Source organism: Amphiura filiformis, chromosome 8 (genome assembly GCF_039555335.1).
Source record: "Amphiura filiformis chromosome 8, Afil_fr2py, whole genome shotgun sequence".
NCBI lineage: Eukaryota > Metazoa > Echinodermata > Ophiuroidea > Amphilepidida > Amphiuridae > Amphiura > Amphiura filiformis.
This window is the reverse complement of record NC_092635.1, coordinates 1,942,777-1,967,870: the sequence shown is the minus strand read 5'-3', so window position 1 is coordinate 1,967,870 and position 25,094 is coordinate 1,942,777. Positions and strand designations below refer to the sequence as shown.

At 35.8% G+C, this 25,094-nt stretch overlaps 1 protein-coding gene across 2 annotated transcripts in view; it reads right to left on the bottom strand.

The window, feature by feature from the left end:
* LOC140158499 (semaphorin-2A-like) overlaps positions 1-25,094 on the bottom strand; it is an 89,198-nt gene that overhangs the window by 15,859 nt on the left and 48,245 nt on the right. For both annotated transcript variants that reach the window (XM_072181599.1, XM_072181598.1), the window contains 9 exons: positions 14,096-14,202; positions 12,175-12,326; positions 11,420-11,500; positions 6,649-6,771; positions 4,997-5,144; positions 4,046-4,207; positions 2,810-2,946; positions 946-1,042; positions 205-271 (listed from right to left, as the gene is read on the bottom strand). In XM_072181599.1, coding sequence (XP_072037700.1) covers positions 205-271; positions 946-1,042; positions 2,810-2,946; positions 4,046-4,207; positions 4,997-5,144; positions 6,649-6,771; positions 11,420-11,500; positions 12,175-12,326; positions 14,096-14,195 — 1,067 coding nt within the window. In that variant the 5' untranslated portion in view covers positions 14,196-14,202. The remainder of the gene's footprint in view (positions 1-204; positions 272-945; positions 1,043-2,809; positions 2,947-4,045; positions 4,208-4,996; positions 5,145-6,648; positions 6,772-11,419; positions 11,501-12,174; positions 12,327-14,095; positions 14,203-25,094) is intronic.

The following is a 25,094-nucleotide window of genomic DNA, read 5'->3' as shown; positions in this document are numbered from 1 at the left end:
TCCCGCCACATCACAATAAGGCTATTATACAGATTAGTGGTTGTAGGCAGTTTGCTTAAGCATATCAATATACCAGTCCCTTGCCTTTGTTGATAAACATTGAGGTCAACTCATCTATACATGCAACAAAAAACAAAACTAATAAAGAATAAATAACTTTGTGTGACACCTTTCCTCTTTTGACAAATGAATGTATTAACTTACTTAGGGGTTGCAAACACAGCATAGAAATTGGTTTTGTCTGTTCCTTCCTCTACAATGGACATATCCTCTGTGGAAGACACACAAAAAAAGTACTCAAAATTAACTGTTAATTCAGAATTTCTGTTTTCTTGACTCAAATCTGAGAGTCAAATCTGTGAGTCAAATCTAAAAATCAAATCTTTTGATTGATTTCATTTGATGGAAGTAGCCTTGTTTTCTCAGATCTAGGTATCTTCTTACAAAGTTTCTAAAAGGGAGAAACTATGACCTTGCTGTAGAAATGGAATAAATACATGGGAAAATTGTCCTTGCGGAGTCACTAAAGCTTGTTTGTTAGAATTACCTAAGCTCCTTAACCAATTCATCAACATGCTGCAATGTTCATATCAGAAACACATCCTTGATTGGCTTATATCGTTATGACTTTGGCAAACTGCCAAATATTGATTTGTGTATTTGTTAAATTCATGCATGTTACATGTAAATTCTCTTGAATTAATGAACAGGGGATCAGACCATGTGGCACTACACCATAACAAACGGAACATGGTATTTAACAAAGAATCAAATCTATATTCGGCGATCTGCCAAGCTTGCACTTGCACTTTGATGTTATTTACATGTACATGAATTTTACAGTGATTTCGTGTATCTAATTGAATTCCATCACAATACCATATCGGGCAGTCAGACAGAATTAAAATAACAAACAAAACTAAAAAATACTATTTTGAGACTTACGTATTTCATTGAAGTAAGCGGGATAATCATCTGGCAGGGAGCAGTTAAGTCGTGCCTTGAGAAAACTCGACCACTTAAAGCTGTTCCCGTCATCACTCTATCAATAGGTGGATAAAAAGGTATATTTGGAATTAACTAGTAGGCAATGGATTGAGTTTATAGACCCATTCCTATAATTGGCATTTCCCTGCTGTTGATGGAGTGGACATCAATATCACATACATGTATTATAAAGCAACGAAAGCATTGTCAAAAAGGGCATCATGTGATTATAAAATAACCAAATGTTCATGCGATACCATTCTTGACCTCACTTTCACTGATTTATAGAATACAAATATTGACTGCCCAAGAGGTGATTGGTCAAAACTATCGCTCCGAGTGATCTCAAACCCATTCTATTAAATAGCTTGGTTTGAGATCACTCAGAGCAATAGTTTTGACCAGGCAGTCAATATTTGTTTTATGCATCTTATACATAGATTTTTCACCAAATATTTACACAATGAACCACTATTTCACACACAAGCCACAACTGTCTTGGGGTGGCTATGGTGCGAGTTATTTCAGCGTAAAGCAGTGCGTACAGTGAGACAGTTACGTTGTTGCCATGACAGCGGAAAATAGTACTACTATTGCTCGGGGAATAGTACTACTATTTTCCGCTGCCATGGGAACAACCTTTTAACTCAAGAATCATGCCATGTGATGCGGTTTTAACCAATCAAACAACAAGAATCTATGTATGCAGTATATAATATTTTAAAAAATGGAGCTCAGACAAACTGGCATTATAATAAAGGAGAGAAAAAATCAGAACCGTTCGGATTCGAACAAGCGTGCACTAACGATTACATGTCGTTCAGCTCACCACCACACACCACAACAGCTCATGGCGGGTCTGCCGGCGAATTGAACATGTAATGATTTAATTCTCTGTCTCACGGCCAATGTAAATTAATTATAATTAGAGAGGGTGGCCTATCTGCTGTGTCCTGGCAGAACATCAGTCATTGTATCCTCTGGATCCTCGCATTTAATATTTAATGACTCATATTGACTGATGTTCTGCCAGGACACAGCAGATAGGCCGCCTTCTCTAATTACAGTATATAATATGTAAGAGGCGCGTTGCACTTTTTTACACTGTTTTGAACTTTTTTACAGCTTTTTTGTAGCTTCACATAACTTTGAGCGCCCCAACTTTTGTCACCTTGCTGCCTGCCTGATATGTGATACAGCTGTTCACTCCATCAATGACAGGAAAGTGCTTATTATAAGAATGGAGTCTTAAAAACTGACAGATGGTCTCGTACAAAATTCCACTATGCATCGTCAGAATTTCTCTTTGCCTACATTGCTCATTTTGGAGATCACTAATAAAGGTTAAACACGGATATCATACTTTTACAAAAACAATCTCACAGCATCTGTTTTGAAACATCTGAAATATTTTTGAACACAGAACAATCAAGACATTACAACAAAAAAATAATAAAAACCATTCCATCTGCTACAATATCCTGGTTCTTTGTGTCCGTTTAAAAAGCCTTTCAGAAGCACTTTTCACACAGCTTATCCGGCTAAAATCCATCTTTATCATTAATACTGTACTGTACTGCTAAATTTATGAATTCAAAAATTACTTTTGATTAAAATATGTCCAGTTTGAGTTAATATTGATAAAAGTACTACTTAAAATGACATTGCACACCTAGAATATATGAAACCTTCACCTAAATTCCACAGTAGATGCACATTGTATTTGGTGGTTTCCATTCTGTTAAACTGATCATTTCTCAAGTCAACTGAAATTTATCTCTGCCATCCTTGTTGAACCCAATTGTTAGGCATCATTACTTACCCTGCAAACTCTACCCACACGTGAGTACACAATCTTGCCGTGGTTGATATATTCCACAGCTGTTTCTCTATAGAAGAACAGTACAAATGTGCTGCCATCTTTTGTGTATTCATATGGTTTGACTATAAAGTTGGCCTCTGAAAATAACAAATGTGAAAGAAATACATCATTTCAAAGCAGACAGCTTTAGTGGAGAATTGCTTAACCCCCTGAGCACTACCTGCTGATCTAACATTGCCTCTGATTGGTCAATAACATGACATCTTCACTTTAATCACCAATCAGAATGGAGCTTTGCAAATAATTCACCCCATTTTTTTTATGTGATGAAATTATTCTAACAATGTTGCTGATTGGGCCAATTGATAATGAAAACTTCTTTTTGGCCAATCGGCAAGTAGTTCTCATGGGGTTAAAATATACTGATACAACTTTAGTATGTATATGACTTTGCTAATCCTGTAAGCAAAAACTCCTTCACTGAAAATAATGGTCACTAATATTTGGTGCTTTTAGAAATTTATGGAAATTTTCTCTTCATCTATTGTTTAGTCTGGGAGTATTCTGGAAACTTTGTTTTAATTTTCAGACTAAATAGAACTTTATCAATAGAACCATCACCAACATGGAGTTGAATGCTGTCATGGACATTTTCATTATGTTTGATAGTATTTATTTCCAGTTACAAAATATGTGGTTGAATCTCTTCTAAACTTGGTTTCAAAGAAGAACGGCAATCCTCCCTTGCTCAGATTAACATGAGCGGCTTGTTAATGAGCGACATACCCAGAGCTTTGTGTTCCCTTCAAAAGCGCCGATCTGCACCGACCAATGTTTTGATGTGTATTCGGCCAATCAGATCATTGGTCTGTTGTTATGATTGTCAGATGATTGATTCAGCTAATCAGAACCCCATTTGAAATTCATGCTCCCCCATGAGGAACATATTTCCAAAATCTTCTGCATAGGGAGGGTGGACTTTAAATGGATTAGCCCATTTTTCTACTGTACATCTATGTCACAAAGTCTGGCTGTGATGCATTAGTGAATCTAAAGATAGTTTTCTATGATCACATGTGCAAATGACATTAGATATCTATTGATGAGGATGGCCTATATATGCTTCACCTACCTAAGCAGGGCATTAGACTATCTAGGACACATTTATATTTCCAATATTATTTCTTTCTTTGGTTTTGTTTTGTTTCAGCATTAAGAAAAGAAACATAGACTCACCATTGACAGCCCTGGACTCAATTTCATATGTGTCTAAGTGTGTGGCAAATGGTGAAGTGTCAGTTCCTAGATTGTCTGTGGTGACTCTGTGATTTGCCCAGACAGGATCGGTCTCATCTGTAGATTTGGAGACACCAGTGAATAATAGTGTATCCCCTCCACCTGAAAATGAAAATAGGAACAGTAAACCAATATGAGAATGCCTGAAATATACTAAATGAGACTCAGTTGAAACCTTAAGTGATTGGGTGAATATAGAAGTGACTGTCATGCTTGGGGTATGGTTGTCATTTAGAGCCTGTGTGATCATGTGAGTTCACTTGATTAATAGTGAAATGATAGTCTGTGACATCATCTGCACAATGAATCTACATCTTCACTTCAACTAAACATTGTAAATGGGACTCAATTTAATGTCTCTAATAAAAAATATTCAGATATGGGGCAAAGGGGCGCAGTGGTAAAGACTTAGACTCATTATCGCAGTGTAGCACAAGGCGTGGTTCAAATGCTGCAGCACTGATGTATTGTGCACCCGGGCGAGATACTTATCTTACCCCACCCATGTGTAATGGGAATCTGTTAGTAGATAGGCCTAATTACAATCTAAAAGGAGCTGCACTTTAGTTGCACAATTGTTGAGGCGAAATGAAACTGAGAGTATCCCAGTGGCAGGGGATTAAACTGTAAGTGTGCTGCTACATGACCAAGGTGAAGTGCATGATAAATCAAAAATATTTTATTTATTTAGATATGGATGAAAAGTAAATAACAAATAGATTTGAAAAGATCACAATATTGATCATAGAAGCGTGGCATTTTCAAGAAGGATATGAAAGTTGATTTCCAGGTGCACCACTATTTGCCTAAATGCAAAGCCTCAATATGTTAGCAATATGGCTTCTCTCCTCTTATATATCCCTACCAATCATAAATGTACAAAATACTTACTACTAGAATTATCAGAATACCAATATGAGTAATTCAAATTCCAATTTCTTGGTGCTAGACCTCTAGCATCATATGATGCCTCATCTGAACATAAGTTTTCTTCTCCTATACCATTGGCAGGCCAATCCAGCTGAATATCACATGTTGTCTGTAAAAAATATTCAAAGAACACATACAGGTAATGAGTGAATATATAGTGTAGAGTAAATACCCTGCACTGAACAGTGGTTTAATTTAATCAGCAGGTTAACCTTAACACCAGTCAATGCACAAATTACAACAATCTGTGTGCCCCTGGAACAGAGCAGGCAACATAATTGGGCAACCCACCTAAACCACCCCAGCAGTATTGGGGCTAATTAATGCAATGAATTAAATAGAAGGGACTAATCAATGCAATGAATTAAATGGGAGAATGATTACCTCACTATGATTACGGGTCATATATGGAGAGAGAAAAATACATCTTTCTTAAGAAATTAGATTTCACAAGTTGGATGGATATCATTCACCTGTTATGCTTTATACAATGTGATGTTTTTTGACACTTCATATGGGCAAGTTGCATTTTTAAGACTGTTGGAAAACCCCACTCTGTCAGCCATCTTGGATATGTAGGCAAGTAAAATCATACTACAATTACTTCATAAGCATTTCAAATGAATATTCCTCAAAAACAGTTTTGAAATGAATCAAAAACTTGCATAGTGAATAATTATTACCATTCTCATGCCATGGCCACCATCTTGGATCTGTGGATATGGGAATCACCCAGGTATAGCCATAGAGAGGAAGTATTAAAGTTGAAGCATATACTGGTAATACAGTTTGCTCGGCTTATAATTGGTGAAAATTATTTGTTTTTTGTTACTGCGCCCATCAATAAAGTTGCAACTTACGTTTGCATAGATTCACATAAGATGAAACTAACATAAGTGATGTGCCTAACTCTGTGCACACCATTCTATATCAATACACAATGTTATGAGTCTGATTCTTTTGGCCAATTATAGGCCAAACAAACTATCGTCTTGTTAAGACATTCCTATAACATTCACTCTTATGCTTACACTGCGATGTCTTTTTACAGTTGCATTACCGTAAAAACTCGATAGTTAGCATATGTGCTTACTATCGAGTGCTTTTGAAAACATGAAATTGTACCAAAGTCCAGCGCATTACCAACTGAGCTAATAGGGTTGAGACACAAATTTGCAGGTTTACTTGTTCGTATAACTATGTGTATCGATGATTTGCTCAAAACCCTTTACACTTTCGTGGATGGGGCACTTCATGTTTGCATGTTTTAAAGCACTCGATAGTAAGCACATATGCTAACTATCGAGTTTTTACAGTATAGCACATATACCAACACAAATTGTGTTAGGAAATCCTCAATAAACTTGCCCTTTGGGCCATGTTGGAAAAATTGCTTGATTTTACAAATGCCTGCCAACACTCCATCTGCTTCAATTTATGTCAGGTTCTACTTTTCCCTAGGACTTGCAAAATGAATGCAAATTGCTGGTACAGGGTTTAAAATTTACAATTAGACATCCGGCAAGAAATGTCTTCTCACAACATGCCCAATGCATTTCAAATGGCAATGTGCAAGTAAGTGCTCCAAATACAACTCAGATATGAAAACTTACTTCATCAAATGTAAATGTATAACATCTGGGTTCGAGGGCATTTGTACCACAAACCAGTAGTTTGTGGGTAGTGCCATCCACACTGTACTCCTCCACAATACGGATGTAGTTATGACAATCCACCTGTTCATAATAAAAGACAAAAGAAAAACATGATTGATGACACTCAAGTTATCTGCTGTTATGTGGATATAACAATGTATCTAATCTAGTCCATCTGTTAACACCATAATGACAGAGAATTGAATAGAACTAGAAGTCTGCAGTGTGAATACTGATCAGAAGGGTGTGGGAGTGACTGTTTTACATACTGTTTATTTATCATCATGATTTGGAATTATAGAGAGTGCTCTACCAAAATTTGCTTCACATATCTATGTTACCCATTAATTTGGTTAATTTCTAAAGTTCTTTATTTAATAACTTTTTTATTTTTTATTTACTGTTCAGAAACAATAAATTTCATAATTTTTGAGGAACATTAACTATTGGCTGTCTAAGACCAAGCATTAACTTATCAGTAACATATTTGTGGTGAGCCATCTTCAACTGAAAAATAATAATCAAAATAAATATATTTCAAGATGATTTATCATGTTTTATACCATAATTTCACCCTGATATGGTAGTGACATCAACTTATTGAGGCAACTGTTTCTTGTGCGCATCTATGTAGCATCTTTAAGCTAAGCGCATGTGTGTGCATATCAGTGCTTTGAGTGAATGCTAAAGATTTGAGGCTGCCACCAATGAAATGTGAACAGATGTCACCTACCACTCAGGGTGAAAAATGATATAAAGTAATTAATACATTATTGTTTTAGCCCTTGTTGTGCATGGATATCTTGTTTCCTCTTTTGAATATCTAACACAAAAAAAATGTGATTCAATAAAACTGCTCCAATTTCCCTTGGAAAAACAATCACTCATGTCTTCAATTCTATTAATGAACCTCTGATTTAATGACATACACATGTGAGTGTGTCAGTGCATATCTATGTGATTCAACAATGTTCAATGTAGCATATAAGGAACATGTTATTTCATCTTAAAGGTACATTACCAGGTCTACAGCACTTCTTTAATTGACTAATATCAATTTCACAGATTTGAAATCAATCCTGACGGTCTAGTCATATTGACGGGCCAGTGTACGTAAGTCATAAGTGACATTTTGGGTGTAATTGAGTTATTAAATGATTATGAAACTATAGATAACTGCACACATTTTAAGCTATTTTACATGCCTCAAAATAATTAATTGAATTTTATTCAAATAAATAAATGTGTTTTAAAATGTTTAAAAAAATGAAAAATGACAAAATGTAAAATGACTTTCTTGCAATAACCCCATGTAATGTTTTCTGTTCAATATATGTGCCACATTGACTTTATCTTCACCTCCCACCAAAAAAAAACCTAATCCTAACATTGATGCTAAAAATAACCTTCAACCCTATATTGTAAATCTTCCATAAACTGTTACATTGCACTTTATACATGTTTTGGAATAATTCTGGTATACCCTGTGCACAAGTATAATCCTAACCCTAACCCCAACCCTAAGAAATAGGGTGTACAGCGTAAACCAGAATTGTACCCCAAATTTATAATGACGGAATATGAATTGAATAATGAATTTATGGACTTCTCAATACAAGTTTAACTCATCCCAAATACTAAAGAAATGCATGTTCATGGAAAGGAATTGAAAATATCAACTTTTTACATTTTTTGTGTGTAAAATACCACCAATTTTCTTAAGGTTACAATTATTTTAAATTTTACCCTTTTTTATACAAAACAGGAAGTACAATTTTAATTGCAAGTCAATTTTTAACTTCATATTTCCTTTACGGAATGTATTAAAATACACTCTGTAAAGGAAATATGAAGTTAAAAATTGACTTGCTATGCATACCCTATGCCCACTCAAAAGATTGTATAATTATGTTTACTGATGAACAGACTAGGACAAAAATACCCTTTTGAAGGATTTTGATAATTTTTCAATTTCCGGAATTTTGTGAAAAAAGAAATCAGCATGTCTTAGTGAAGTTTCCACAAGCATGTGCACCCGATAGAGTATAGAGTGACGGGACCAGGACATTATACATTGTAGATGAGTTGACATGTCACATCTTAGATGCAATTTGTTAGCAATGTCCCGGCAATATGCATGTGCATCATGTTTTGATCAGGACCTGTGCTTATAAAATTCCTGCCACATCACAACATAAGACTCTGAAGACAATAAGGCCATTGAACAGTATTATTATAGTGATTATACATGTATGCAGTTCTCTAAAGCATATTGATAGGCCAGTCCCTTTGCCGTTGTTGTTAAACAGTGATGTCAACTTATCTATACACTGTTTGAGCTTAGATAACCAGAAAAAGCTGATCATATTGTTCCTACAATCCTATACAAGTTTAGTTTTAGTGCTTCATTATTTTCTAACTGTTCCTCATATTTAATGTTTCATACATTTTTGTTATCGTTTCATATCATAACATTATAATTATTTTTGATAGTGCATTTGCAAGCCGCTTGCAGCAAACAAACCCAAAATAACAGGAAGTATAAAAACAATATGCAGTCAGTGCATGTACCTACATTTGCTAAAAATAAGCCTGAAAAAGCTACAATAACAATCTCAGCTTATACCAGATCAAAACTCTAAGTATGCTTTAAATCTATAAAAGAAACTAAGAAAGTGAGAAAATGCCACTGGCAGTAAACAAACCACATCAATTACCAAGCTCAAACTTGCCAGGTTTTCACCCCAAAGGTGCAGTAACTGCATTTACAAAATAGTGAAATTTTCACCCAAAAGCACTGGTGTCCACAGGCTAGAAATTGGCTGCATGTTATGGCAAATGCCTGAAACAGTGCTTGTCAAGGAAGGGTATATTGCCCTTCATAGTAGCTCCAGGGCTAAACTCAAAGACATGCTTTTTAAGTAACCAAATGATCAGCACCAAAAGCCATGATTTTTGCAGGGTATGTTTGTTTGTAATTCAGTACAATAATGTCTAACATTCTGAATTTTGACAAATATTGAGGGCGTCTTCCTCAGCAAATGTCACAATATTGCTTTGAATTTCATGAAGAAATCTCCAAATTGGACTGATATACCTAATTTGCTGGCGTAGTACACATTAGAATATGCTAGGTCAACTGGCTCATGCTTGCTTTGTTACGAACCACTGATCGACATGATCACAACACAAAGCCTATGGCATATCATAATTTGGAACAAGTGTATGAGCCCAGGCTTGAACTAAATGTGCCTCTACATCAGCGAAATTGATTGCCTGCACTTAACTTTACTATTTTGATTGGTTACAAAGCTGCCTATATCATGTAATGAGCCAATCAGATAATGGTAAGAATGGATAGCAGAACTGAAGGGGTTTAAACTTAAAATTGTTAAGAGATTCAAAAGCACTATTTTGATTGGTTACAAAGCTGCCTATATCATGTAATGAGCCAATCAGATATAATGGTAAGAATGGATAGCAGAACTGAAGGGGATTAAGCTTAAAATTGTCAACAGATCTATTTGATTGGTTACTCAGATGATTATATCATGTCATTATCCAATCAGAGGCACTGTAAGAAAGGCAGTAGTCCCCATGGGGTTAAAGTCCTCATCTTATAATCTTTTATACATCAAGTGCCTAATGCAATTTCCAGTATTCAAGCACTCTCACTATTTCTAAATCCTCTTTGGTTCCCATGATCATTAAACTGATGAAACTCTTACTATTTTACTTTACACAAAAGGTGCTGAGCCTGTGAAAAGCAGTGCCATTTTTGTCAAGAATACATAATAAGATTGTGTAGGGATAATTACGCTGATTTTAGTATCATTTGCTACGGGTGATTAAACACATATAAAGGCTCTCGATATTACACGAGCAAAACTGCATGACAGTACTCTAAAACTTGTTTTATACCACAGAAAAAGAAAACTTTCAATTGTAGTTTGGTACTAGACAACTATAAAATAAAATTACAATTTGAACTTTTAACTAGCCATACTTTCAGTTTACAAGCCAAATTTTACAATTTGTACCTTTCATTCTTATTGCTATTATTATTTTTGGCAGCAGGAGATTTCTACATTCAAGCTGAAATAATATTAGAATTCTCATGACATCTGAAAAGACATAATAGAAACTTGTGGGTGTCAATCACTAATTTACCATGTTTCAGAATTGGATAAAACAGAGATTTGTATGAGACACCCTGCAATTTCTATTATTGCCTTTTTATACCCCCCTGAGCACTACCTGCTGATCTAACATGACCTCTGATTGGTCAATTACATGATATTTTCACTTTAATCACCAATCAGAATGGAGCTTTGCAAATAATTCATCCCAATTTTCTTGTGTGGTGAAATTATTCTAACAATGTTGCTGATTGGTCCAATTGATAATGAAAACTTCTTTTTGACCAATCGGCAGGTAGTTTTCATGGGGTTAATACAACCAAGTAGCATGCACACATTATCACCTTTGTATAAAAGAAATTTAAATTCTTAGTACTTGCCATTACCAAAACTATGATATTATAGAGGCTGGTCGAGTGCAGATCCGTCGGAACACGCTTTTCAATACGGAATAAATGCTAACCTCATCGTGACATCATCCAAAAAGCAAAGTTCATTTCCCATTGAAAAAGCGTTATCCGACGGATCTGCAGTCGACCATTCTGTATAAGAAAGCTGCAGATTGTTAAAGAAATTTAACAACTACTTACAGTTGCATTAATAGGTGCCACATCTGCACATGGTAACGCACCACCACTCGCTGCACACGTCCCTATTTCTATCTTTGGGTACTGAAATAATACAAAATACAATCAAACCTTTGTTGATTGATTGGTACATAACAATAGGAAAAGCATAAAGAGGAAAATAAATTAATATAATAGCAGAGGGGCTTGAATTGTAATGTATGTAGAGAAAATGAGACAATAGCTTGGGGCTGAATAAAGACAAGAGAGAGTGGAGGAGAAAGAGGCAGAGGAAAGAGAGGGGGAGGGGGTGGGGAAAGAAAGTGAGAGAGAAGGGATAGAGCAAGCAAAAACATCAATAGGAAGGGTAGAAAGGGAAGGGTAAAAATAAGGAACAAAGCAATGGTCCCGGGCAATGGTCAACAAGTGAGATGTAGTGTCTGCTGATGTTCTGTGTGGAACGCTGGCAGCATTGTCAGGTTCAGTTATGGGTAACAACATTTCAGAAAATTGAAGGGGTTCTGTTTCCAACTATAATTTATCAAATGAGGATAAATTTTCTATATTTTTTTACAGAAAACTTTGCACAAAATGCCCTAAATAGTTTAAATTAAGTTCAATTGTGAACAGAAATTATGAAAAAGTCCAAAACATTAGTTTATTTTATCTCCTTTTCATCAATCATGGTATATTTTTAGGTCCAATCTTCAGAATTCCAGCTGCACATCTCCAACCAAACCAAAACCCAGGGTTTTAACATTATACAACAAGCTACTTACTGCAAGTTTACATGAAGAGCTATGAGGATCTATTCTATAAAACGACCCCTTTCCGCCTATATAGAATACATCCCCTACTCTGTGTAATATTCTGTATTTCATCTCTGTGTTCTCTGTTGTGTTTGGCAACTCATAATCTTCTGCTCCGAAACCTGTAATAACAACAACACATAAAATAACAAAATTAAACAAACAAAGTTTCTTTATTGTTACCATGCTTTGTAGTGATAGGATTGTCAGTATGACACGTAAGTCTAATATTGGTTTTGTAGACTTCTAAATAAATCTGAATTTGAACTTGAGAAAAGTTTTCTTTGCATCAGTGATTTTGAAAGAAATGCTGCAACTAGCAGGTTATATACATTGGAAACTTATCCAGTAAGAAAACTCAACATTAATCATTCTTGTACAAATAATACTGTACTACCCTGTACACGATTCTGTTGAAAGTGCATTAATGCTGTCATTTATTTAGTATGGTTTCACAACTAAACTAAACCATAAATAGACTAAATGAAACTTGAGTTTGCATCTAATATTTCTTTTATCTTTGCTTTCAAAACCAGCATTTCATTATATGTAACACAATCTGGTCCATGGAGGCCAAAGGCGGCAAAATTGAAACTGAGATAAAGGCAAAAATATGGAGTAAAAAACAATAAAATACATAAGAAAATACACATCACGAAACTTTAGAACTAAGTATGCTAGACCTTTGGTGTTTTCAATATAAGATAGCATAATGTTTGTAAGGTAATAACCATAGTAACTCAATGTTCACAAATGTCTCCTTTATTTTGCCTCAATGGACCAGATTGTGATTATTTATACATTGAACCATTTGTTCCACCTTTATTATTTGGATATTAAGGCAGTTCATTCTTTTCTTCAAAACTGCACAATGTTATAATACTCTTTAAATTGCATGTGAAATGCCATATATACCCACATCTACCCATAAACCAAATTCATAGCAAGAACCCAGCACATAAACATTTTAGGATTTGACACTTAATTTGGCCTTTAAAAAATTGCATGACTTAGTACTCTGTATTTTTATCCGGTATTACCTGGTACCAACAATTTGATTCATCAACAAACATCATATTTCTGCTGATGCTTAAAATAAGGGTTGTGGTGTGTACTGAAAGTACTTGTGTTTTCCTGACTCCCAATCTGCTTTCAAGATCACAGTGGGATACATAAATGTACATAAAGGAAGTACAACACCCCGGACAACACCCAGCAACCATTAACCACTGTGTTTCTACCAGCAGAAATACCGGGTGCTACACTGCATGGTCTACCTCATGAGGTGGATCACAGATGCCGGGTGTCCACACCACATGACTCCGAACCGATCTGTTTCTACTGAGCACATTAACCAGTAATACTCTAAACTAAACCTCATCAACCACCAACCTTTCCCCAGTTGTTGCAGACATGAACATTTATCATCATACAGTGTCCATATCTATTTCCTTTTATAATCAGAGCAAAGAAGTGATGTGTGCAACTTTATACTACACATTTATGCTATTTATAAATTACACGGTTCTCGATGCAAAAGCATTGGCTGCAATGCTTCCATCTTGAAACAAATCATTTTGCCATGGATGCATATTTCATTTGAAGGAATAGAAGAAAGAAAAGAAAGAAAGAAAAAGAAAGTGACAGGAAAGTGACGGGACAGGGAAGTGACGGGACGGGGGACGGACGGGAGGGACGGACGGACGGACGGGACGGGAAGGGAAGGGAAGGAAGGAAGGGAAGGAAGGGAAGGAAGGGAAGGAAGGGAAGGAAGGAAGAGAAGAAGAGAAGAGAAGAGAAGAGAAGAGAAGAGAAGAGAAGAAACGAGAAAAGAAGAGAAAAGAAGAGAAGAGAAGAGAAGAGAAAAGACAAGAAGACCACCGACTCTTACCTCCTTTATGAAATGGCTCTGACGGTACAAGAAATTCTGTCATTACCCCAAAGTAGCACACAAACGATGTGAAAAAGATGATTGTATATACACGATGCATCTTGGTTCTGCAATGACAAAACAATACAGAAATAATATGAAACTATTGTATGAACAATATTACTATATCTAGGTCTATTTGTACGAGGAAATTTGTTATGACATAACTCCAGCTCGAGAAACTTGAAGCTGTAAGTCATATAAAGAAAAATATGCATTGAGTAAATAGGACACTTCTTTGGAGACTAGAGATGAAAAATAAGGTAGGGAAACAATGTGACAGCTAATATACACAAGCAAACTGATGAAATAAGTGTGAACAACAATTATTTGATGCTCTAATATTTCAAACTTGTCAGACTTTAAAAACTTGGGGCATTGCACCAATCACACCATGAACATATTTATATAATAGAGGTTTAAGCAAACAACTCCAAATTGGCAAATGTAAAAACATGCTTAGTTATTTGAAATAATTGGCTAGCAAAAAAGTAAACCACACAAAGAAACATATTTTTCACGGTATTGGTGACAAGCTCTGCATCCATTTTTGATCGCATGGTTTATCATCTGATCTATGGGTTTCATATAGTGTTACCCACACATATTCATTATTATGATCTAGACATATTCTCAGCTCCAAATACACTATTCAGAATTGGCTGTTATGCAGGTACATGAATACTTTTATTTTGGGACAACTAGGGTGTGCCAAAAATCTCTTCATATTTCCGAGACTGTTAAATAATACTTATAACACAGAACTAGAAACACACACATTAGGTCCTGCACACAATCAATTCTAAGTTTGCTGTCACCTTTTTATGTAATTAATATCTGTGTTTGATTCATTATTGTGATTTTTTTTTAAATTTAAATTAAAAAGTGTGTTTTGCAGTAAAACTAAAAAAACCCACAGAATTTGTGCACTTTCGTTGACTCAGAATGCAATCTGAATTCTCTCCATTCCCTACTGGAAACTCGGAAATGACTGATCGGGACATTAGCAAGAACTGTCATGGGGTGTTATCAATAAGCAAAATAATTTGAATAGAAAACTGGTGTAGAAAATATTGGAAACTGTGATAACGCCCTTTGTATACCAAAAGTGTGTTAAATGTCACATACAAAAGGTTTTCGGTAACCTGCCAAATATCAAACTGCACACCCTCAAAGGTACATATTTACACCTGGAAGGGTATTGTAAACATGATTGATGGTACTTAGTTACATATGATTGCATATTCACAGATTGACTAATGAAGTACACTATTTATTCATGCACAGATTGACCTACTTCATTTCATAATAAGTGAATATATTAACAGTTACCTGTACTTTGTCAATGATCAGTTACTATAGAAAAATGATTTAATATGTGTACATCGTGGAACATACTCTTTGCGCGGCTGTGTGTAGTAAGCTGTTGTACGCAGATAACCTCGCTAATATGGACGCGTAGAGAGTAGCGTTGTACGCTGTGTATTAGCGTGATTAATGGATTAGTCGCGGAGTAACAAGCGTAGTTGAATGTTCCACGATGTACACAAATGAAACAATTTTTCTATAATACAAAAGGTATGAATGCTGGCAAAGGAAATAAATTATCCTTGTCCAGGACTTGAACATGGGACCTCTGGGACTCCAGACCAACTTTCTTACCACAAAGGGAAGATGATTGTTTTCCTTGTACAAAAATAGTATTTTTTACTCTCGATGAGTTAGTGATGTCTGTGCTTGGTGTGCATTTCATTGCGGTGCAGCTTCAAATTGCGAGTGTTTGATACCGACATAAACGCATATGTTTAAGATGCTACACACACATGAAACAGTTCCCCAACAGGTTGAGGTCATTGACTCACCAAGAGTAAAAATGTGATGGAGTAAAAGAAAAATTTGTGATCATATCATTAGTACTTTCTTTATCAAGCTGAAGAGGATTGGAACATTTAACACCCTTTTCTGAACACAATGGCATATTATATTACTCGTTTCAGCACTGCCATTCAACAAGATACATTAATTTTGCAGAATAAATGACACATAGATTCACTTTCATTTTTATCCAGATTGTATTTGTTGATATCATAAATTGTAGAAACAAGATAATACCTGTAGCTGGAAGGCAAAACAGTCTCACCCACATACATGTATGCGCATATCTACTGATGCATACACACAACTAAAAATATACATATTTAGCAAAAATGTGTGGTGTATCTGTTTAAACCCAAAGGTATCAATGGATTCCTCACAATGCTCTGCTGATTTTCGTCACCGAATGAAGCAAGGAGTTATTTGGGGTGAACCTGTTTGCATAATGCACTAAGTTTCTTCTATGGGGCATATGAGAGACTGAGTTGATGTCTCTCTCAATGCCCTGCAATTTGTAAAATACCGGAAAGCCCTTAAGAATATTGTACAATCAAGCAACATGTTTTGCTGCTTGATCATTCTAAATACTAGTAAACTTTTTCTTAAGTGAGGTGAACTCAGTTCATTGCTTTGTTTTCTCCTTTTACTACATTTCTAGGTGTTTAGGGTGCATGCTGTTCAATTTGTAATATCACATAAACAATGGGAGGTAGCACTTCCAACAGCAATTTTAAATGGAACAAGAAGACTCTAAAAGTCCAAAAGACTGCCACCAAGAGCTACCAAAATTGCTGGAAAAAGCAAGTTTTGAAAATAGACCAATTTTAAACGAAAATGTTATGCAACATCTTATTAAATTTTTAGGTGTTTAGGATGAATGCTGTTCAATTTGTAATATCACATAAACAATGGGAGGTAGCACTTCCAAGAGCAATTTTAAATGGAACAAGAAGACTCTGAAAGTCCAAAAGACTGCCACCAAGAGCTAACAAAACTGCTGGAAAAAGCAAGTTTGGAAAATAGACCAATTTTAAAAGAAAGTGTTATGCAATATCTTAATTCTTATTTTTTGATTAACAGAGAGCAGTCAGAGCCCTAAATGAGCATGCTAAAGCATATCTTTTTTGCAGTGTATGGCTACAGCTAATCCTCAAGGTACGCCCACAGCCGGAAGAGAGAGCCTCAGTCACGGTCCCCTCAGCACTGAAAAAGTTCTCAGTAAAGCAGCATCACTTTGGGTGATTGCAGTCCAAAAAAAGAAAGTATATAATTCACTACAATTTTTTTTATGATTTGGACCTTTTTATCTTATTATGCTTTATTTTAGGAATCTCTGAAATAAAAGACTTCAAAATTTGACATAAATGATAACGTTGCAGGATCTATAAACAATGCAACATGTAGCCTATCTTGCAACATGGACAATTTTTCAAGTGACTGAAATACAAGCTATGCCAGGATTTTGCAACCAAAAATATAGGGGCTAGTATATCACATTCCTTTCTTTTGTTGTATTCACAGAATAGGAACCACCAACACAACCAAGTGGTGACATTCACACAAAAACTTAAATACCTTATGGAAAGGTACAGGCAAACCTATGACCATAGTAACAATTTGGTTGAGTGCTCACAATGAATTGACCCCTACCCTGAGTGCTGGAGGTATTTGGGTCATCAAAAAGCCCATAGCAATAGGGGAAATTACTTGGATTTAAAGCCATACTGTACGATTTCCATCAAATTTTAATTTTCTTATTCTTTACTCAAAATGGTGAAATAATATTAGTAATGGCCAGTGGCTCCGGAAATGTGTTAACATTAAAAATATGGCAAAAATCATGTTTGAAAAAAAATAACCATGCAATTTTATTATAAGATTGACTAGATGGCATGGTATGCGGCTGTAATTGTATTGAATGAAAGGGTGTGTGTACGTGTGGATTGCGGGGTGGGGTGGGGTGGGGGTGGAGTGGGTGCTTCAGGATATGCTGGGTAGTATCCCGGGGTTGTATGTACAGGTGTATTTGTACCTGTGTAAATTCACTTATTCTGCCCTGCCTTCCATAGCCGTGATAGCTGTATTTTCAAATTCCGTAACATTATTATTGCAGCTGTAGCTCTATGACATCACAGCTTGGCTCGTTATCAGCTGCACTGATCACATGTTCCTATCAATATTCCTCCCAGACACACTTGACATTAAAGTCACATACATGAAGATGATTATGTACTTCAACTGATACAAAGAATGTTCACTTGAAAATATTCCAGTCCTCTGTATGACATCAAAGCATTGACATCATTCTTCACATCAATAATGTGACGTTATCCAACAAACCGGGTAATTTGTCAAGCAGGGCCTAAATCAATTTTAAATTTTTCACTTTTTTAGTGAAAGTGAAGACTGTAAAAAGTCTTGACCTTTTACAGTATAGCCTATACATGTACATTGAAAATCTCATCAAACTTGCTGCAACACCTTGTCCTGGTAGGGCTATATACAGCCTGATTCTATGCCATTGGAAACTTTTAAACTACCTTATTTTGCATTTTGCAAGGTTTTTAATTTCACGAATAGCAGATTTATATTGTATTTAAAATATAACTTATAATTTTTTTATGTTCCATCAAAATGAAATCACCCACACAATTCATTCTGTATCTTTTTAAAGTTAAGTCAACTGTTTCCTTTTCAACTCCTTTTCATAGTATGGTATGTTATTTCATTTTCCTTTCGTTTCTTTCTCTTCATATTCAAGGGAAATTCACTATTGTTCCCCTTGTCCTGGACATTGTGTCACTCATATAGCCAGTTCAGAAAGTGAAGTTTACCATTTTTGATAAATTTGGTTATTTATTCAGTGTTTTAGATGTACAAAGAATAAAGAAAAACCACCTTGAATCACATCCAGATATGCTGTCTTCTCGTGGCAAATAACAACATCATACATGATACTTATTTGGTGACTGTTTGTGAGCCGCAAGAGAAGTAGAAAATAAGAAAAGTAAGCAAGCCTGTGCCGTTTCCTTATTTACATTTTTTTTACTTGACCATACTATTACCAGAGGTTGACTTAGGTTGCAAACTATCATGGTACATCTAGATTTTTCTAGCTCATTACATCTCCATTACAATTAATCAGATTTACTTCATGTAGTGCAGTCTCCTGGACAAGCAATTAAATTAAAGGTCTTGCTTTTACAAGCCTGTTACTTCTAGACAGTGCTAAGGGAAACTAACATCACATTGCTCTAAGAGAGCAAATTGCTTGCCTCTGGTGCATCATTGGCTTGGGTTCAATCCCCAGTTGGCCACTTGTAGACCAATACATGTGTTAACATATCCACTGAAGGCACTGCATGAGGACCAGTGCAGTCATGGAAAGATTTTACCAGTGCACAGGTCACCAAATGATGTCACAAAATGCCATTTGGTGTTCGTGTTCCTCCGGTTACGTATAGTGAATCTACTCTTCCTACCATCCACATAAATTACACACAGTAAATCAGATATGGCCAAAAAAAAAAGTTTGTCTCAAAGCTCACGAGTGGTTTGAAAACAAATGCGAATTTTCGCCCAAAAAATGATAAAAAATTTCTGCATTTCTTAGTCTCCTAGGTTATTAATAATCACGAACACTGTCATATTTCCTGTTGGCCGAAATCCACAACATTGACATTCAAAACAGCTACAGCCTACTCACTACTATTTTCTTTCAATTCTGTGATATATTATCAACATAATTCTTTTATTTGTACAGGTCAATAGTCAATATGATTTGTGACTAGCTAGTACGTAGGTTGGACTTTGACAGAATAGCATGATCAGTACTTCCTGCTTTTATTATCAGATTATTCTGGTGGTAAAGGATCTAAACAACTGATAAAGAGATAAATATGATCATAAAGACAATTCAAAACAATGAATTACACAGTCCTGTTTACTTTCAAAATACAATCAAAGATTGTAAAATCAAAGATTGTGCTGTAGGGAATCTTCCATGTAATTCCTTCCTGAAGAACTAAACCAATACAGTTGTGCTGCTGAAGAGGTGATCAAACTAATTTGAAGCTAAACATCCAATGTTTTTCCACAATAATGTTAAGTTGTGTTCAAATGGTCGGACATAAATGAGTTATTAACGGTAATAAGCGACATATTACCGGTAATAGTGACTTATTACCGGTATTAAGTGACTTAAGTCTGACCGTATGAACATGACTTCTGCAACACTAAATATGGTGCACAACAAGGCAGTCACCATGCCTCCATTCATATACAAGTCCACAATATCATTTAGATGGCAACTTTAATATGCATACTGTCATCAAATTGTTCAAGACAATCTTCAAGCATCTCTTGATGAATGTTTTAAGACCTCATCTCATCAAAGTTAACATCAAAATAACGTCTTTCTCCAAGTGAAACATTGCACAAAATGCAGTCACTGTCCTTTGCAGTCTTTTTCTCCCACACTGCATGAATATTATGCAGTATGACATATGAAATCCAACACCCTCGGAGGAAAAATCTTGTAACTAATTCTTGAAACGCAATTTAACACAGCCCTGCAACCTAATAGGATCCCTGGTAAGCAGCACAAAATATGCTATGCTCCATTCACTATAATATTGGGTATGACCCCAAAGATGACTTATTAGATTGAATGCCCATTTATAAAAATATATATTGAAGTACACTTCTTTAAGACAATATTGACATAAATACTTACTTTATTTAATAATCTCTTTGAGCAAGTTGAATACAAACTTCAAATATTAGTTTAATACCTTAAGGTGGCATCAAAGACAGAACATTATGACGTAATATTTGGAGTATATTTCAATGTGACGTTTGTCACTACATGTACATCTTTATGCAAAACTAACAACTCTAATTTCAGAATAAAAAGTCAACTTGTAGAATGACAGTAGGTTAAATCAAGGGTGATCACTCATAGCATGGTAAATAGACTTGAGGCTTAAAGAGTTTCATTAGAGAAGATGGTCATTATGTCTTCCCATGAGATACGTTGGATTGCGTTGTACACTACCTGCCATAACTAACACCCTATAAACGTGTGTAACCATTAAAATAAGTGACGGAGAAAAAGTCTTGGATGACGATAGATGTGTGAGTATGGTTGATAAACAGAAATTGGTAACCTCAAGCTACTAGAACTCATACTATACAACTCAGGATGACATTCAGAAGGATCAAAACAAGACCTTACCTGCTTACTACACAATACTGGCTTACAGGTTTGTTATGGGCCCTATTGTTTATGGGTTAATAGTTGGGTAACTGTGCCTCTTCCTACAGACTGAGTTCACTGTTCACATTTACAGATCACAAACACTGTCAACACCAGGATTTTATATTTTGGGCAAGGGTGCTGCATGCTGGATTTCTAAAATGTGAACCCTGGATCGTGAAAATTGATTATCCTGACAATTCTAAAATTAGCATCTATGGACTCTTTTGAATTTTTTCAAAACCATCTTTAGTGGATTTGCTTTCAATTTTGCATACCTGTCAGACCATTGAAAGTCCCAATTAATCATTTTAAACATGCTAAAGAAAGCATCACTAGAAAACTACAAGATTACAGCACTACAAAAGAATTGCAATACAATGGGGTATTCTTCTATGCCCTCTGTTATCTTCCATTCTAGTCATTTACAGATGGTCACAGGAAAAGAAAACCACTGTTTCCAAATAAAGGAATGCCTGCCCTTCCTATTACAATCACACAAGCAACACACACATACAAATGAGTTTCCTGGCAATACTAGAGTTCACTTAACCACTATCTCTCTCCTGTAAAGCCAGACAAATTTTATACTTACAAAATTGCAAAGAAAGCACCAAAAAATGGCAAGAGCTGGAGTCACGTTGGTCAAAATAATGTATATTTATGAGCTCCTTTTGACCAAAAATGGCATCATAATCAATGTTTGTGCTTCACACGTAAACATGTATTATTTTTGGAAACCTGACAATTCATGCTGGGGAAATATGAAATTCTACGAATGCTACACTATGCTGTGTAGGCAAAGGAAACTGTTAATTATGATAAAATGAAAATCTGGCTTCAAGGGATCTGACATTCAAGTACTAAGGTTTCAACTGTTGGAGTAAGTTACTAAACACTGCATATATTAACCCACACTATAAACAGGGACAGTCTAGTATCTGTATATTGTGTCCCTGCCATAATAAAGTAAGAAACCTTATCTAGAAACACCTTGTTGACAAATCTCTCACAATCAAAAGGTGGTAACCATGGTAATCTCAATTACAAAACTTAATTCATTAACATAGGCCTACATATCAATATGCACTAGAGGAGATTTAGAAAAAATCTAATATTAGGAAACGATTGATCATATCCGCATAAATATTTATATAACGTGTTACTGTCAAATGTGTGGAACTTTGTTTTGGGGGTATTGCGCTAAACCTTGTAAGCAGCAAAAAAGGTGAAAGCTGTCATCCGACGTGCTTTTCGGTTAATTGGCTATATCGGGTTTACCATGTATTAATTTCATATGAAAACAACATCACACAAAGACACTTCTTGTTACATTGCATTTTTGGCAATAGATACATCATGAGAGTAAATATGATGCCATGTAGGCCCGCTGGATACATAGGATGAGTCGGCAACTTCCATGGTAACCCCAAGTACCCTCTATTCCCATGGTCTTAACAATTGACCTTAGCTTTTGGGGGCATGATGAGATCAGATCCTGGAGATATATGGGACCATAACTGCTTATTAAGGCCTATTGCTTTACATGTAGAATACGATTATGAGGTCTGATAGGTGCTTGTGGCCAGACAGTGGTTCAGTCAGTGGTTGCATTACATATCCTGTCTCATTATTGTATTAAAGTCAACCAGTCCAAAAAAAACACACACAAAAAAACACACCAATAAACAAAAACAAAACATTTCTAATCAAAAAATAAATAAAATGGTTCTTTCAACAGCATGCTGATCAGTACATTTTTCACCATGAAACAGAGGCTTTGGATGAACACAGAAATAAGCTTCATATTTGTCTCGCCGATATTGAAAAATATAAGGCTGAAATAGGTTTCATGTTGATCATGCATGTGGCTTTTGGCACGGGCAGTTTACCAAAATGTAAAATAATCTCTCTAATTTTCACATTTATCCATCTTCTCTCCAATGACACACACACTCACAATTATTGTAATGCCTTCACGCAGCGCAATGTCTGGCTCAAGCCTGTGGTCCTTTAATAATTGAGCAAAAGAACACCACTTGGTGAAACTGAATCATCTGAGGGCGGGTTAGTGTAGGGTCTTCTCACATCCCTTCTCACCGCTGTGGCTGGGGTTCAATTCCCCGCGGTGCCACATGTGAGTTTGGTTACTCGTCCTCGCAGGTTTTCTCCGGGTTCTCCGGTTTTCCTCCTGCATCTAAAATCGGACCTCTTCCCATATCTCTGTCCCGTCATATCCGGATGGCATCCCTTAAATTTAGTAGCCTCTGAGCCCTTTTGTGTCTGTATACTCAAACACTCTGCTGACAACTCACAGATCTGTGGGAAGATCTGTGACATTCTCAGGAATCTCACCAGATCAACAAATCCTTGGAAAATTGGTCAAATCCATACACTGATTGATCACAAATTCTTAAATGATGTAACATACAAAGGTTACGAAAATGAAGGTCTGCTTTTGTCATTTTATCTCACCTATTTCTGATGCCAAATTTTCACAATATAACATGACAGTTTCCAATCATATGTATGTGAAATATTATTTTCTCCAGAGCCAAATCATAATTTGTAATCACAACCTGGCCAATGCACTTCTACATGTCTGCAGGTCACTGGAGTAGTAGGCACCACAGTCTGATTTTGGTAACAACAAAATAATCTATTGAATCAGACTGAACTTATACTGTCGGCTTGTTGCTTCACCTGTAATTGAACCATGCGAATTGAATTTATCCCAACCATAAACTATCAAAATTGGAAGGGACTAGCTATGTTCCAACCATGTAGGGCCTATGTATCCACCATATATTATTACTATGTAATATTCTATTACCCCCACGACCCATTATTCATGAATCGCGCACTGTGATTTGTTGGAACGCGTCACGTGACAGACCATTAATTAGCGATAAAGTGTCAAGGGCAACGAACTTTATGTTCAGTGAGGCCTATATCATCATGGCCTTTAGCAAAGCGCACAACACACCTGCTTATGTAGGGGAGAATGGAATGCCAGGGTGTGTTTGTGCGCATACCTGCTTTAGGGAAGAATGGAATGTTAGGCACTTGAAACTTGATTCTGAGTTTAGCGTCCGCCGCCCGCGTTATGAATTTTGTGCCGCGTTTGAGATGTAAAATCTGAAAATAATTCATTATTGTGCAAATTGCTACTAAACCAGCAAGAAAATTTGTTCTGAAAATTTTTGAAACCCCTTTCTTTTGTATTTTAAGCCTTCAAAAACTATTAGAAGAATTCATCTAAATATTTGAGCATTGAAAATATACCAATGTTTGACCCTTGCTCTATCCAATTATTTCAATTATACCTTTGGGATATACCAGGGTAGACTAAATTTGAACCGAACCTGACCAAATGTTTTCACCAGCAGTGGCATAGATTTCTTTTTTGACATGGGGGGGTTGGAAAATTTTCTTAAGCAGCAAATTTTTGGGCATATTGAAGCTAAATTGGTGAAATATGGTAAAAAATGTAACAAAGGTTTTTTTTAGGTTAAAATGGCCAAATATGAGGTTAATTTCGTCAGAAACTCACAGCTTCAACATTGGGGGGGGTGATTGTATGGACCATCCCCCTAGCAGAATATTGGGGGGATTTATCCCCCCCCCCGGATCTACGCCTATGTTCACCAGATGGATTTATGTTGTAAATAATTTAACTAGAAGATACTATTGAAAGACATGTATATTTTTAACAAATTGGTGACGATAATAATTATTTCATATTAAATGTTCTGCATGATTTTGTTATTATATAAATGAGTCACCCCCCATTTTCCCCATCCTCAAATGTATACGGAGAGGTCAGTG